This window comes from Capsicum annuum, chromosome 3 (assembly GCF_002878395.1).
Source record: "Capsicum annuum cultivar UCD-10X-F1 chromosome 3, UCD10Xv1.1, whole genome shotgun sequence".
NCBI lineage: Eukaryota > Viridiplantae > Streptophyta > Magnoliopsida > Solanales > Solanaceae > Capsicum > Capsicum annuum.
Window position 1 is genome coordinate 176,531,060 of NC_061113.1, and position 15,276 is coordinate 176,546,335.

General features: G+C 30.9%; 1 protein-coding gene across 6 annotated transcripts; it reads left to right on the plus strand.

Annotated features, from left to right (window-relative positions):
- The first annotated feature begins 621 nt into the window (after positions 1-621).
- On the plus strand, positions 622-14,309 carry LOC107851784 (5-amino-6-(5-phospho-D-ribitylamino)uracil phosphatase, chloroplastic). 6 transcript variants are annotated; one of them, XM_047408457.1, is made up of 4 exons: positions 622-1,135; positions 1,663-2,364; positions 2,604-2,678; positions 13,854-14,309. In XM_047408457.1, the coding sequence occupies exons 2-4, from the start codon at positions 2,103-2,105 to the stop codon at positions 13,934-13,936; spliced, it is 420 nt and encodes a 139-aa protein (XP_047264413.1). In that variant the 5' UTR covers positions 622-1,135; positions 1,663-2,102; the 3' UTR covers positions 13,937-14,309. The 6 variants fall into 6 exon arrangements, with proteins under 6 accessions (XP_047264413.1, XP_016552358.1, XP_047264412.1 ...); XM_016696872.2 differs by lacking the exon at positions 13,854-14,309 and adding an exon at positions 3,580-4,533; XM_047408456.1 differs by having other exon boundaries at positions 622-2,364.
- The last annotated feature ends 967 nt before the right edge of the window (positions 14,310-15,276 follow it).

Here is a 15,276-nt window from a genome sequence, read left to right on the forward strand (position 1 = left end):
GCAACCATGTAATTTTTCAAAATAGACACACCTTTAAGATTGAACCATTGCCACCTTTTCAAAGGGGCATCTTGTGGCTATATAAACCTGATTTCATCCACAAGTTTAGGACACATAAAAAAATTTTAGAATTACAAGCTTCTTCTTCTTCTTAAAAATACTCTAAGTGTGATCATTCAAACCATGAGTGTGTTCGAAGAATCCACCTATTTGAGGTACTGCTATAGTCGGATTGAAGGCCATTTTATCCATGGAGGAAGATTCCATAACCTCGGGTGTAGTGAGGGGAATTATTCCTTAAGAAAAGTCCGTGAATTCAGACGACTTGGCCTTAACAATTTCTGTTTCATCTATATTTCTGAAATATAAAATACACCTCTTGTAAAGATCATTTTGATCTTGTGTTGAAGGTATTTGTTCAACTTCGTTGTGTTCTTGTTCATACTTGAACTCAAGTTGAAGTTGTTATTCTATTATACAGATTCTACGTACCCGTATTGTGAAAAATAACAAATTCATACTAACAAATATCTATCTTCAAGACTTTGGAACCATCCATTTCTTATTGCTCATTCAAACAACAGAATGCTCACTCTTCCTTTTACTTCTTGAAAATCTTCCGTTTTGCCGAAATTTCTTCCACAGTTCTTTTAGTTTCTTAATCATGGTTGAATGAATATCGTTTCGTACTTTTGGTTCTAAATTTTGGAAGTATTGATAATTTTTTTGGCTAACAGGAGAATCACTTCACAATTGTCCTTGCTAATTGCTACTTCTTTACTATTTCGAAGCTCCAGGTATATCTTGGATGAGTTCTTCAATTTTTCATTCACTTTTCTACAATTCGACCAAGGGCAATACCGTAAATTCACACTAACAAATATCTATCTGGAACCATCCATTTCTTATTACTCATTCAAACAACAGAATGCTCACTCTTCCTTTTACTCCTTGGAAATCTTCAGATTTGCCAAAAAGTCTTACACAATTCTTTCAGCTTCTTAATTCATGGCTGAATGAATACTGTTTCGTACTTTCGGTTCTAAATTTTGGAAGGATTGATAATTTTTTTGGCTAACAGGAGTTTTTTCAACTTTTCATTCACTTTTCTACAATTTTCACGGTGCAATTTCAGGTCAACTTTTATCTAATCAATTTTGTCCTAGTCGTCTTTGGGTTTTCATAGTTGTTGATTTCACAGCTTCAGTATATGACTACTGTCGTTATTATTCTACCCGACTATCTTTTTAGTGTTCTTCGGCATTCATTTTCTTTCGGGTAATTATGTCATTTGATGTTCTATATAAAAATCTCCATTGATGTGTGACATACTTCGTATAGTAGTCTATTGTAATTAGCTTAAGCTGCTTAGTGTGATGACTGATAGGAACCACATGCAACGTTAATGAAGTGTGTTGCTTTGAGTGCCTGCTTTCACTTTACTGAACAGAAAAAAAAAATTCCTACACATTCAATCGGACCTGCCTATTCTCCCGGATAATTTTTGATGTCTGGTTCATCATCCATTAACTTAGATTATGTGTATATTCAGGTTCTTCTTTTGGTTGTATTAGTACTTAAATTCAGTTGCTATCCTCGTAATAATTTTTCGAGGAGCATTTGACTAGCATGACTTTTATTGCATCCCCTCGGTAATCTTAGGTTGGAGCAGAAGTGAAATGAAGTTTCAGTTGGTGAAGATGGTTGAATCAATTGGTGCAATATCACTTTTAGGGAGGGTACCGGTTTATGGAGTTTGTTATGGGAAAGATCTGTCGAGTAAACGGAAGGCAATTGATGTATGTGGTATGCCTTCTGCTGATTTCCGTGGCAGGTTGTCTGTGGATTTTAGTTTCGGAGATTAAGAGCTGATTGTGTAAGGTTTTCGTCAATAAGATGTCTGGTGGTGGAATTGACCAAAGAGGCATATTGATATAGTGAGGACAGGAGAATTCCTAAAGATTTCCAGTATCAGATTGAGACTGATGTGGATAGAAAGCCAGGGAAATGGCCACCAGCGAATAAACCTGAAAATCCAGCTCTTCATATAAGGCTGGCCCCCAGTTCTCTGCTGGTCAAGAGATCCTGTACAAGTGAAGAGAATGGCTTCTCGGAAGGAGGAGATTTATCAAGCGTTGCAAGGAGGAATTTATAGCTTCCGACTTGAAGCACAGGAGTTTGTTAATACCCTGATGCATTACAAGGTGCCAATGGCTTTAGTGTCTACATGCCCTAAAAAGTATATCGAGATTGCAATTGGTACCATTTGCTTTGAATGGACTTTTAGTGTCATTGTAGCTACAGAGGATGTTCACAGAGGGAAGCCTGATCTGGAGATATTTGTCTATACATCACAGCTTTCTGGTAACATCTCCCTAATGTACAGTAGTTGCGCTTAATTTTCTATGATAGAAGTGTTAGATTATATGATCCTGAAAGGAAACTTGTGATAACTAACATTACTACTGGAATGGGTTGTGTCAAAGCATCTAAACTTCACTTCCCTCTTTGTAAAAAAGAGTTTTATCAATTGTTTAATAACGACAAGCGTCCCCCGTTTAGCTCATCAAAGTGATGATCAATTTGCTGGTTTTCTTTTGCAGAATTTTCAGAATTCTTGATGGAAATGGGAACTTGCTTATTGGAGAAAATTGCATTGAATGGTGATGGAGAAAGTGGTAAGTGAACCAATGTTTACATCTCCTTTGTATAGTTGTATAGTGATTTTCATTATTGGGTTCTGCCTGGACAATTAGTCTCGGATTATTTCTACTGCCTGGACAATTAGTCTGGGATCATTTCTACTGCTTAAATAAAGTTACCAGCATAACCAGTAGTTCTGTGCAAAGCGTATTTGAGCATTGACATCTTTACATTATGTGTACTTAGATGTTTCCAATTCTTATAAATTCCTTTAGAAGTTGGAAGAGAAAAAGGTACGGCACCAGTTTTAGTTAATTCTTTAGAACTTTTCAGGTACAAAAGAAATATTAGTTTGCCCTTTGTGTTTCTGGAGTGAATGTTACACTTTTCACACCATTATAACTGTGCCTTGCAAAAGCTCTATCTTTCACTGTTTCGGAGCTTTGTATTTGGGGTCTCAGTAGTGGCAGAGCACCCTCAGCTTATAAAACCTGCCAATTAGTATGCAATCGGGGGTACAAATATGGAAGCACTAACAACAACTAAACAAAACAATGTAAAATAACGCGACATGAAGGATATTGCACAACAAAAAAATGATGTCTCAATTATCGAGTGATCCCTATGGATGATGGAATAGCTTGTCAGAAGTATGGGAGAAATAATCTTGATTATCTTTACTGGAAATGGTAACCTAATATCATGATGTGGTGGAGAGGATAGTGAGAATCAAATATATAGAAAAGCATGCTAGAATTTGGACAGATGCTGATGTGCTTGTTTTTAGTTCCTATCTATGGCGGAGATTGAAGTTGAAGGTTCTGTGAGTACATCTTTGCAACCATTGTCCATTCGTAAGAAAACAACGGTCCTTAATTTCAAGATTTCAGGCATAATATTTTCATTGTAATTATGATAGAGATTGTGTAATTTTAGGTGGGGATCTTTTGAAAGCACAAATGCAAAGTATGAATATTGGGGTATGTTGCATACATACGAGTTGGGGCTACAGACAAGTGCTGATTATGTTGCATACATACGAGTTGGGGCTACAGACAAGTGCTGATTGGTTGGAAACTCATGTTAACCGTACCAAGACTCGAGTTTTCTTTGTTAGCTTGTCCCCTAACCTACCATTGCCATTTAAGCATACAATTATCAATTTCCAAATTGGCATTTAAACCCTGAAAATTAGAATTTGCATGATTAGATGATATGTTGGAAAAAAGGTAAAATAGAAAATTCATTAATTACTTTTATTGCACGGGCATACCTATCTAGTTAAAATATAAATGTTTTTCTACCCTTTTGCCCCCACATGCCTTACCCTCCCCCACTCCTCCCTCACAACCAATCCCCCACCGCTAATCAACTTTATACGGAAAAACAATCATTTAATTGTAAAGAAAAATTATGTATCGTATTTTTCTTTATAAAATAATATTATTTACAATTTAAAGTTGGTGGATTGTTTATATCCTCTACCCCTCCCCCACCCCCACATCCCTCTTCTCCCCCTTCCTCACGAACCAAGTATATATGAGTAAAAATAATTATGTAATTAAAAAAAAAAGTTTTTATGTTTCATATTTTTAGATTATATTTTTATAATTTAAAGATTTTAGATTATCAAAAACAATTTAAATTTTTATCCTACTGCCCTATCATCTCTTTCGTGTAAAAATTTATAACTAATAATATGTGTTGTATCTAATTTCTTCATTATATTCTCGAAAATTATTTAAATTTCCTCCCTCCCCTCCCCCACCCCCATCATCTGTGTACATTCTTTTCTATTGTAATTTGATTACTTTATTTTTTTTTTCTAATTTAACCTTGAATTAGATTATATTTTTTTTCTAATTTAACCTTGAATTAGATTATATTTTGTTTACACATATAAGCAGCTGAATTTTCTTCTCTCTTATCTCACAATATAAAAATTAGAGTAGATAAATTTTGTTACGCACAACAAAATAAATAAAAGATAGATTAGAAGAAGATTTCAAAAATAATCTAATATGTTAGAAGTGGTTATAATTTAAAATTTAAGTCAAATATTTTCACATCTATCAAAAAATGAATTTATCTCATATATTTGATTCTAAAATTTATTTTCTTTTTTAAATCAAATTCAAAAATATTACTGACATGTCCTTATAACTAAAACGAATTCCATAATGCATGTAAATTTTTTGAATGTGAATTCTAAAGGAAAAAGTAAAATGATGGGTTTAATCTAAGAAAATGAATTCTCTAATGTCCTGCCAGCTTTTACTATCACTTCTTTATATTTTTTTTATTTTCTCCATTTCAATTTATTTATCTTATTTTTTAATTTAATATGTATTTAAAAATTACATAATTATTTTAAATTATAATAATTAATGGCTTAAAATATTTAATGATTTATAAAAAATTTAATTCATTTCAAATACTATCACAGTTACGTAAGACGAATGGTGTAACATATATTATTTGAAAACTAATTTGTGGTAAGTACTATAATTCACAATAATTAACAACTGAAAATATGAAAAATTATATAAAAAAAAATTTATATAGTTATATAAAATTTCATCAGTGTCACATAAATTGGGGCAGAGAGAGTATCATATATTATCTAAAAGTTATGTAGAAGTATTATAAATCACAATAGTTAGCAACTTTAAATATTTAAAAATCATATAAAAATCTTAAAATTATATAAAAAAAATTGGTTGACTCTCCAAATTTTATCAGTGTCATATAAATTGAAACAGCGAGAGTAACATATATTATCTAAAATCTATTAATAAAAGTATTGTATATCATTATAATCAATAATTTAAAAAAAAAAAAAAAAAGGTAAAAGTCATGAAAAAATTAATTGATTCTCAAAAAATTATTTCTCTCACAAAGAAGGTAGCATACGTTGGGCCGGTGCAAGCACAGGCTCTTGTATATAGTTTTAATATATACCCTATGTACATTGTGCTTAATTAAACTCTAAGTTACATCATTAAATATACTTTTCTAGATTGTAATTAAACATTCAATGTTATGATTCATTCGCATAAACTTTAAAAATTATTTTATTTCGTCTTTTAATTTTTTTATTTTTCTTTCTTATACTACATATAATCAGTTAAAAAATAAACAAATAGAGATGTAGATTTGTAAGTAAAATCAAGAAAAGAATAAGCTAATTGAAATATCTAAATGCCTGCAATTTTTTTTTTGTAATCTTTTTGAAAGAGAATAGATATGAATGTGATGTAATAATGCTCTATAAAATTGTCTTTCTACTTCAGATTGCATTTTTGAATTAAGTATCTAAATAACTGATTTTACAAAATTTTATTTAAATAAAAAAGAGAATTTTAGCCATCAGCTCAAATTAAAATTAATAGAGTAATTACTTTTATTATTGAACTACCATAAAAATTCTAATTTGAATTTTAATAAATCAGTCTAAGAGAAAGATGAAAAATAAGATAAAAAAGTTATACATGTCATTAAATTTTAAAATAATAAAATATCTAAATATTTTAAAATAAAAAACTCAAACTATTATTTTTGATCTTTAAATTATAATAAACTAATGTAGATAGTACTATCTTTTTCTCTTCTTTAATAACCAAGTTGAATAAAAAGAATGAACAAACTAATGATTTTTTAAAAACATTTTATATGCATATGTGCATAAATTTAAAGCATGAATTCTTTTATTATTTTATATGCGTACAAATACAATGTTTCTCTTCATTATTTAAATCATAATATGTATGTTTCTTCTAATATTTTTACATTTACTTTTTTATCTCCTTTTCCCATTCATGTTAGGCTGGTTCTCTTCGATTCATTAATTTATCAAAAAATATTTAAAAATATCTATTTTTTTCACTTATACTCTTTTTTATTTTTTGTTGCCTTTCATTCATACTTCCACTATAAAATGTTTTAGCTTCACCTTTAAAATAATTGAGTTACAATATTGCAAATTGTAAAAAACAAATATTTATTTATTTTGAATTTTCTTCAACCATTTCGAAACCTCCAATCTACTTTACCATGAACGAAAAAATTGCTCATAACCTAAATTTTTAAAGTTATTGATCATAATCTTTCATCATATTCCTCAATCACGACTCGAATTTGAATCCTAATTAAAGTTTACTTAAAATAACAATTACTTAGTCTAACATCATGTATTAAAAATTTTAAAGATGTATTTTACTTTTACAAAATCATAATGAAAAATATCACTTACTAAGAGTCAAATCGAATATAAAGAAAATAATTGTTACACACAAAAATGTTAAATCAAATGAAGTTTTTTTAGAAAATGAAGAGAGTAATAAGTAATTCATAAATAAAGCTAATAATTAGTAATCAATAATAGAGAGTGGGAAGGGGGGAGGGCGGGGCAGGAGGAGGAAGTTTAACACTATATATAAGAGGGGTTAAGAAGGTAGATTTCAATTCCAATTCAATTTGAATTTAAATGAAAATTCAAACAAAATTTATTATTCTTCTTTATTCTTATTTTTTAAAAAAATTGACATACATATCTTAAATATATATTTGAATTAAGAAAAATATTTGAAATCAATGATATTAATTCATATTTTATAATAAATACTAACAAAATAAAAAAAAAATTATTTCTCTTCCTAATCCTTTTAAATATAACATTATTGTTTCTTATTATCACTACTACTTCTATGTACTACAATTCCTAATGAGTAATATTTTCTAATTTTTTTATTTAATTATTATTTCTACCACCACCATTACTATGTACTACTACTATTTTTTATTTATTTTTAATTATTATTATTATTGTCATTTTTTTATTCTTGTTTAGTATTTAAACAAAATGTATTCAAATGTATTTTATAACAACTTCAATGAATTAGTTAATGAAATAGTAAGAGTTCATTTATAACTCTTCAATCATAAATTTCTAGATTTAAGCTAATGATTGATATTTAAATAAATTTTATAAAATTAAAAAATTTAAAAGATATAAGTTTATGAAAGAGAAAAAGTTTATGTAGAATTTTTCAATCATGAGTATCTATTTTTAAGCTATTGAATTATTAATTTTTTGTAAAAAAAATAAAGGATAATGTTTTTTTAAATTTTGATATGTCTAATCTTTCAATTCAATTCTTTTTATTACAATCTTATTATTCATTGTCTTAAAAACTGCCAAGTGGCTTGTTCTTATGTCGCCACTTGGCTTCTTCTAATGCTTCTAGTTTTACATTTATATATATGTATATATATACATACTAGTATATGCACCTGCGCGATGTGCCGATAATATTAAAATATTATTTTTAACCACTTTATATTGGAATGTCTCGTTCAATCATGTTAACTCATATTACTCACATTACCTTAAAAAGAAAAGTTCAACTATCATATTATTTTTTAATGAAAATTGAAGAAAAATTTTACAACCCCGCCCCCCCTTCCTCCAATCTCGATTTTTTAAAATAAGAAATAATATAAAAATTTTAACCACCACCCACCTGTAACTAAATTATACGAAAAAAATAATCATGTAATTGCAAACATATTTAATTTTTATATTTTACTTTATTATACTATTACAATTAAAAAATATTAGTTTGTTAATATTCTCCCCCCCTCCCCCACCTCTAACTAAATCTATATGTGTAAAAACAATCATGTAATTATAAAAAGAAATTATGTTTGGTATTTAATCTTCATTAATTTTAGAATAATTAATGATAAGGTAGAATTGAAAAAAAATAGTTAATTATTTTTTGATCTTTTAAACTAGCTACTAGTTTGAAACAAATATTTTTAGTAAATATGTCAACTATTTTTGTTTTTTATAACCGTAATGTTCGAGCTTGCTTTCACGTAGACATGCCAGCTATTTTGAGATGGAGAAAGTAGTATTAGTTTTGAATGATATGTAACAAATATAATATTAATATTTAACTTTTAATGAGCATGTCACTTAACTTAATATAATTATCCCCTACTTTTCTTTAATACATTATAAATTCTTATTTCTTATCTTTGTCCTTTTTATTCTTTATTTTCACAATTTTTAAAATGTCTAAATTTGTTAATAATATTTTTTAATATCATTTATTTAATTTATTTTATTTTTAAATTAAACTTCAAATCCTCACCATACATCTACGCACCCTTTTTTTGTACATAGGTCATAAGTTTACTATTTTTAAGTAATATCTTAATAACTTATCACCTTGCTTAATTTTGAAACATAATTTTCTATTGAAAAATGAAATTTTGATTTAATATTATTTTAATTCATTAAATTTCACAGTTACCTCATCGGTATATGAAGTCTCAAAAGTTAATTATTTTTGTGTCAAAATTCAACATGTGTTTATATAGTAGAGTGAAATAGTAAATTAACATGTACATGTTATCTTTTCAAAAAAAAAAATTGAAAAAAGATGTTGAACTCTAACACATTTGTTATTTTTTGTTCAGTTAGTTTTAGGTGGTTGGTTTGTGGCATTCTGGCTGGTCTTCCACATCACACCAAGTCTAAGGAAAAGTTAGTTATGTCCAACAAGGATATAGAGAGTGACATTATGGACTAGACAAAGAGTTGGGAAAATGAGGGCTTAAAGCAAGAGATTTTGAGACTAAGACAACAAATGACAGAAATGCACCGAGCTTAAGACAATGGGTTGCCTCTTCTTTCATTTCTTGCTGTTGATCCTACAAATACGTCAAGTTTTCCACCAAAATTGCAAAGTCAGTTTTCTACTGATGTTGATGCACTGCAACATAACTCAGAATTCATTCCAAGTCAAAAGCATCTCAATACTTCCACCACTCTTTCTCTAGCTTCTCAGCATAAGCCTACTGCATTCACAACACCACATGTCGTTTGTGATTTTATTACTCAATCCTCTACTGAGGCTTCTACATTGGCTAGCCGCCCAACGTTGTGCTTTCCCATGTTCAATACTCTTGGTGATCATTGCTATACTTCTAAGCCTACTTTTAAGTTAATTGGACCGCTAAAATTTCTTAACAAGAAGCTTAGTGTGCCAGAAGAGCCAGAGAAAATGGTTGGAAAATGTAGAATACAGAAAATGTTAGGAAAATTTCGCCAGGATCTGCGGATAAAAAAGATGTTTCATACAAAGACTGGGGCATGTCTTCAAGTGTTAACCTTCCTCCAATCCTTGAGATGTCGAAATTTGAGAAGCAATATGGACATGAGAAATTTGTGAAATATTTGGGACAATATGGCAATCAATTAAGGGAAAATAGAGGGAAGAAGAATGAGAATGATGCAAATGCTATTGTAGTTGGACAATGAGCATGTCAAAGAAGACCACGTCGTCGTCACCCTCAGTCTCAAGCTCAAGTTTATATCCAAGCTCTCTATAATCATTCCCAAAATTCATTCTTCTCTATTTCCCCACCTCTATATCTAGTATATTACGCACAACCATATGTTCAACTCCCTTCTTACTCACAATGACGCGCACCAACGCTTCAGAGTCACCCTCCAACTCCAAAAATATATCAAAGCCCTTCTAGGCTCGATGTTCGATCCAAGTCAAATAATAGAATGAGGCAGAAGTCGAGATAGTGTCACACCAATTGAAGAATCATATGCAGTTTATTTCAGAGATTGGTACAGTGGGACATGATCACTCCTTTTCTCAGGGTCATAGTATTAAAGATTATCGAGATTTGAAAAGAGAAATTGAAAAGATGATTCAAGATAGATCAATTATGGTGCAGAATATTGACAGTGAGGAAAGCTCTAGTCATGCTGATATGCAAACCAGTGGCTAAGATGTCAAGCTCAGCAATTGGAAAGTCACTCCTCTCCCTGCTATGATGGATATTTGGTAGTTTATTTTGTTTTTTTTATGCTATCCAAATCATTTCAGGGTTGTAGTTCAGTGTCTATCTTGTTTTGTTCCTTTGTCGTTTATGTTCAAACCCTTCTATATTTTCTTGTAATGAAATATGGTGTCCTTGTTGTTTTGTCTTATTTTAAGTTGTTTGTCTTCTTTACACAGTACATTTTATGTTGGCTCTAATAATATGACATACTGGCAGAATTTTCAGCTAGATCTTAAAATCCAGTTTAAGCATGAACATTAAATTAGAGGGCTAAATCTAGAAAAAAAAAAAAAGAAACATTTGAGAAACCGGTAGAGTTTTGAGACATTTGGTGACCACGTTGAGGCCTTCTTTCAAAATTAAAGCAATTATTTTTTGGAATCATAAGAATAACTTGTCATCAATTGCAAAGTATAGCTCAACTAGATCAAATAGTGGACGCGTGATCCCTATATTCATTCTTCTATCCAAACATTGTGTCATCCTTTGCGAACCTCGTTTGAGCTTTAGTTCTATTTTCTTTCATACCCCTCTTTTGAAATCAAGATAAGAGGCAGCAAGTTCAAAAGAAAAGTGTAGAGCAAAAGAATAGAGTCAGAAAAAATGTGTCAAAAAGAAAGAAAAAGAAGAGTGTCCAGCAAAATAAAGCCAAAAAAAAGTTTAAAAAAAAAAGAAGATAAAAAAGAAAAAAGAAAAAAGAAAAAAAAGAGTTAGAAAAAAAAAAGGAGAAGAAATCAGAATCAAGCAAAAGAACAACCTGCTGGAACTACGTGTGATCTGATTCTCCTCTCGAGAGAGTAAGATACGTAGGCTGCCCTACTCTGGGCTCAGTCCAACCAAATAAATAATTTAGAATCACCCAGTCAAAAGAAACTGGGGCATGAGTTAATCCTCATTGTTTGAGTCGATGCCAAAAGTTGTAAGTTCTACCCCACTTCAAGTATCATTTGGGCCTCATGCCATCCTTTATTTCTAACCTATCCAAAAGTCAAGTTACAACCAAAAAAGACCTTTAGATCAATCTTTGAGAATGTTAAGGCTAAGCATGCAATGGATGTGATGATGCATTTTGGGAACTACTTGTCTTCCTCAACATAAGGAATCAGAAGAGAAACAAAAATGAGAGAGTCTTATTGGTGAAAACCCTCACGGACACCGTAAAACGATAATGAGTTGAGAGAAATGAAAATAAGAGTCTCAATGGTGAAAAACCCTCACGGACACCATAAGACAATGATGATCTGAGAAAAAGAAAATGAGAGACACTTGTCGACGAAAACCCTTCAAGGTGCCACTAGCCGAATGAGATCTTAAATGTAATTGACCTAAGGAAGCAATTTAGTTTCAAAGCCATTAACTCAACAACAATTGGTAGAAAGTTTGGATGGAAAGATCAGACAGTTTAATCCAAATGCATGGCATAATCATTAGAGTTCACTGTCATTTTTAGCTAAATTTTTTGTTTCTTTGTTTCAAATGGGGACATTCATTGTGTTTTCTTTCTTCTTTTTATTTTTATTTAATTTTATTGAGTTAGTTATCCAAATAAAAAAATCATTGTCATTTTTTTCTCTTGTATTTGAGTCAAGTTCATGTTAAAACAAGTGAGAAAAGATTTCTAAAATTGGCTACCAACTTTTTCAGTTGCATAAAGCAAGATAGAAAGGTCAACACATGAAAGAGACATGATTGTGAGCCGAAATAAGGCAAGCAGAAAGTTTTGTCGACAGACAAGTCTGGAAACTCATAGAAATACAAAGGTTCAAAGGGTTTATCTAAAAAACATGGTGAAGAAGAGATACTGTGTTTGTTTCAGAGTCACTATTAATAATCTGAGTTTGGGTAATGATGCAGCAAGTCAATGACATATACTAATGGTTGGAAGCGAGATTAAATGTGACGGAGACAAGAGCGACTATTGTGAAAGCTAAAGACACAAATCAGGCACTGTGTTCTTAAACTCACAAGTTTTCTTTGTATGAAACAAGAACACATGTTACATTTAAATCAAGGAATTCAAAGCATAAACATCAAAGGCCGTAATTTCTCACTTTTATAAATGCAGAAGGCAATGTTGCTGCACAGTCTGGTGATTAAAACCATAGTAAAGCTCCGTGTAATTCAGGTTCATTTATTAGGTGATGCACTTCCTAAATTGAACCTTCACTCCTAGAAGTCGCACTTTCTAGTTGAGTCATTCTACTTGACCTTTAGGAGACACACTTTCTTGGTGGGTGTTCAAGTTTCGCTTGTTGGGTGGTTCACTTTCTAACTTAAGTCTTTACTCCTAGAAAATGTACTTTCTAGTTGAGTAGTTAGCCCCTAGGAGATACATTTCCTTGGATAATTCAAGTGACATTTGTAAGGAGACGCACTTCCTTGTTTGGATTATTCAAGCAGAATTTGTCAGGAGAAACACTTCCTTGTTTGGGTAATTCAAGCGGCATTTGTAAGGAGAAGCATTTCCTTGTCTAGCTAATTCAAGAGGAGACGCATTTCCTTGTCTGGATAATTTAATCAGCATTTGTAAGGAAACACACTTCCTTGTTTGGGTAATTCAAGCGGCATTTGTAAGGAGATGAACTTCTTTGTTTGGGTAATTCAAGAGTCATTTGTAAGGAGACACACTTTCTTGTTTGGTAATTCAAGCGGCATTTGTAAGGAGCCACACTTCCTTGTTTGGGTAATTCAAGCTGTATTGGTAAGGAGACAAACTTTCTTATTTTGGTAATTCAAACGGCATTTGTAAGGAGACATATCTCCTTGTTTGGGTAATTCAAACGGCATTTGTAAGGAGACATATCTCCTTGTTTGGGTAATTCAAGCGGCATCGATGAGGAGACGCACTTCCTTATTTTGGTAATTCAAACGGCATTTGTAAGGAGACGCACTTCCTTGTTTGGATAATTCAAGCGGCATTGGTAAGAAGACGCACTTCTTTGTTTTGGTAACTCAAGCGGCATTGGTAAGAAAACACACTTCCTTGATTGGGTAATTCAAATTTTACTTGTTAGGTGATGTACTTCCTAACTTAACCTTTATCTCTAGAAGACACATTTTCTGGTCAGAATTTCTCACTTAATTCTTAAGAGACGCACTTTCTAGTCTTGGTTATTTAATTTTACTCTCAAGAAATGCATTTCCTGGTCAGAGTCTTGATTCATCATTGCAACATGCAAGTATTTATGATTGGACTTGACATTCACAAAAATTTTCTGATCATAAACTGGGGGAAAAATTTAATTCCTGTTTTTGGAACTTTACTTTTCTTGCAAATGGAATCTCTCTTTGTAATACATTTGTTTGGGATAATTTTATTTCTAATTTTGATGTGACTTTAGGAGCCCGCCTGAAGAACAGGGTAAATAAATGGAAAGTCAAGCAACAAGGTGAAGAAGTTGAAAGTCAACAGATTGAAAAATAGCAAGTAAGGAGCCCGCCTGGAGAATAGGATGAAGAAACTGAAAGCTAAGCAACATGTTGAAGAAATTGCAAGTTAGGAGCCCGCCTGAAGAATAGGGTGATGAAACTCAAGTCAAGAGTCCAAAAGAAGCTGCATAGATAGGATTTTTGTAATTTTATTTATGTTTAACTTGTAATTTTCATTTTTGATGTAATGACAGAGCCATGGATCAGAACCTCGACGGAACCTCACTCGACTCTCCAACTCGGTTGTCCTTCTTCCTTCTGTTTCTTCCTTTGAATAATGATCGGAATAAAATTCTTTCTTGTTGTCTACTTATTTGTATGAAAACACTTTGTATTTACATCCAAAAGGGTCATGATTAGACAAGTAATTTTATTCCTCTCCAAAATTATTTTTTATCTTTTTACCCCGTCTTACCACGTACCTTCATTCATGTGAATATTCTTTCACAAAAAGATAAAAAAATAACAAAATTATAACAAATTAACCACCTCTCCAATTAGAGGTGGACACCTCACCACCCCTAACCCCACTCCACCTCACACCCCAATACCCCTAGGCTGGCTCTCCCTCACCTCACGTTTTCCACACAGATACAACACACAATAATCACTCCCTCACTGAATAAGCATAGACACACACAATTTCTCGACATAGAAGGAGTCACAAAAAATATACTGACACCTCACTGATATTCATATACACACACTATCACATATATAACGGGGGACTTCCATTTTGATTCCATACGCATAAATGCAAAAACCACCGGAAAAACACACATACAGCTACAGTTACTATTACGTTTTTCAAAAAAATTATAAGTGCTGGTACTATTTTTTTTATAAAAAATTATTATTATTAGTAGTAGTAGTAGTATTATTATCTTTTATTTAATATTTAAATATATTTTATGACATTGAAAAATATAATTTTATCAAGAGTAAGATAATTTTAGGTTCCTAGTTTTAAGCTAATGAAAATTCTTTTTTAAAAAGAACCTAATATTTTTAAATTCAAATATTAATAATATTTTGATTCAAATATTTAATATTTTTTAATTCAAAATTTTTATTACAACACTATTAAGTATTGTCCTAAAAACTGGTACGTGCCTATTTTAATATATTGTAACTTGACATCTTGTCTTGTATTAACATATTAAAAGTGTGAAGACCCTTAGAAAAGTGATTTAAAATTTTTGCTCTTTCATTAAAAGTCTCCTCTTTAGACAAAATCGTCTTTTCACTATTTTCCTCAAATTATTATTTAGTTATTATTAATATTAGGACTTTGAAATTAATTAAAATCCTTATTTGTGTTAGGGAAGAAAGTTC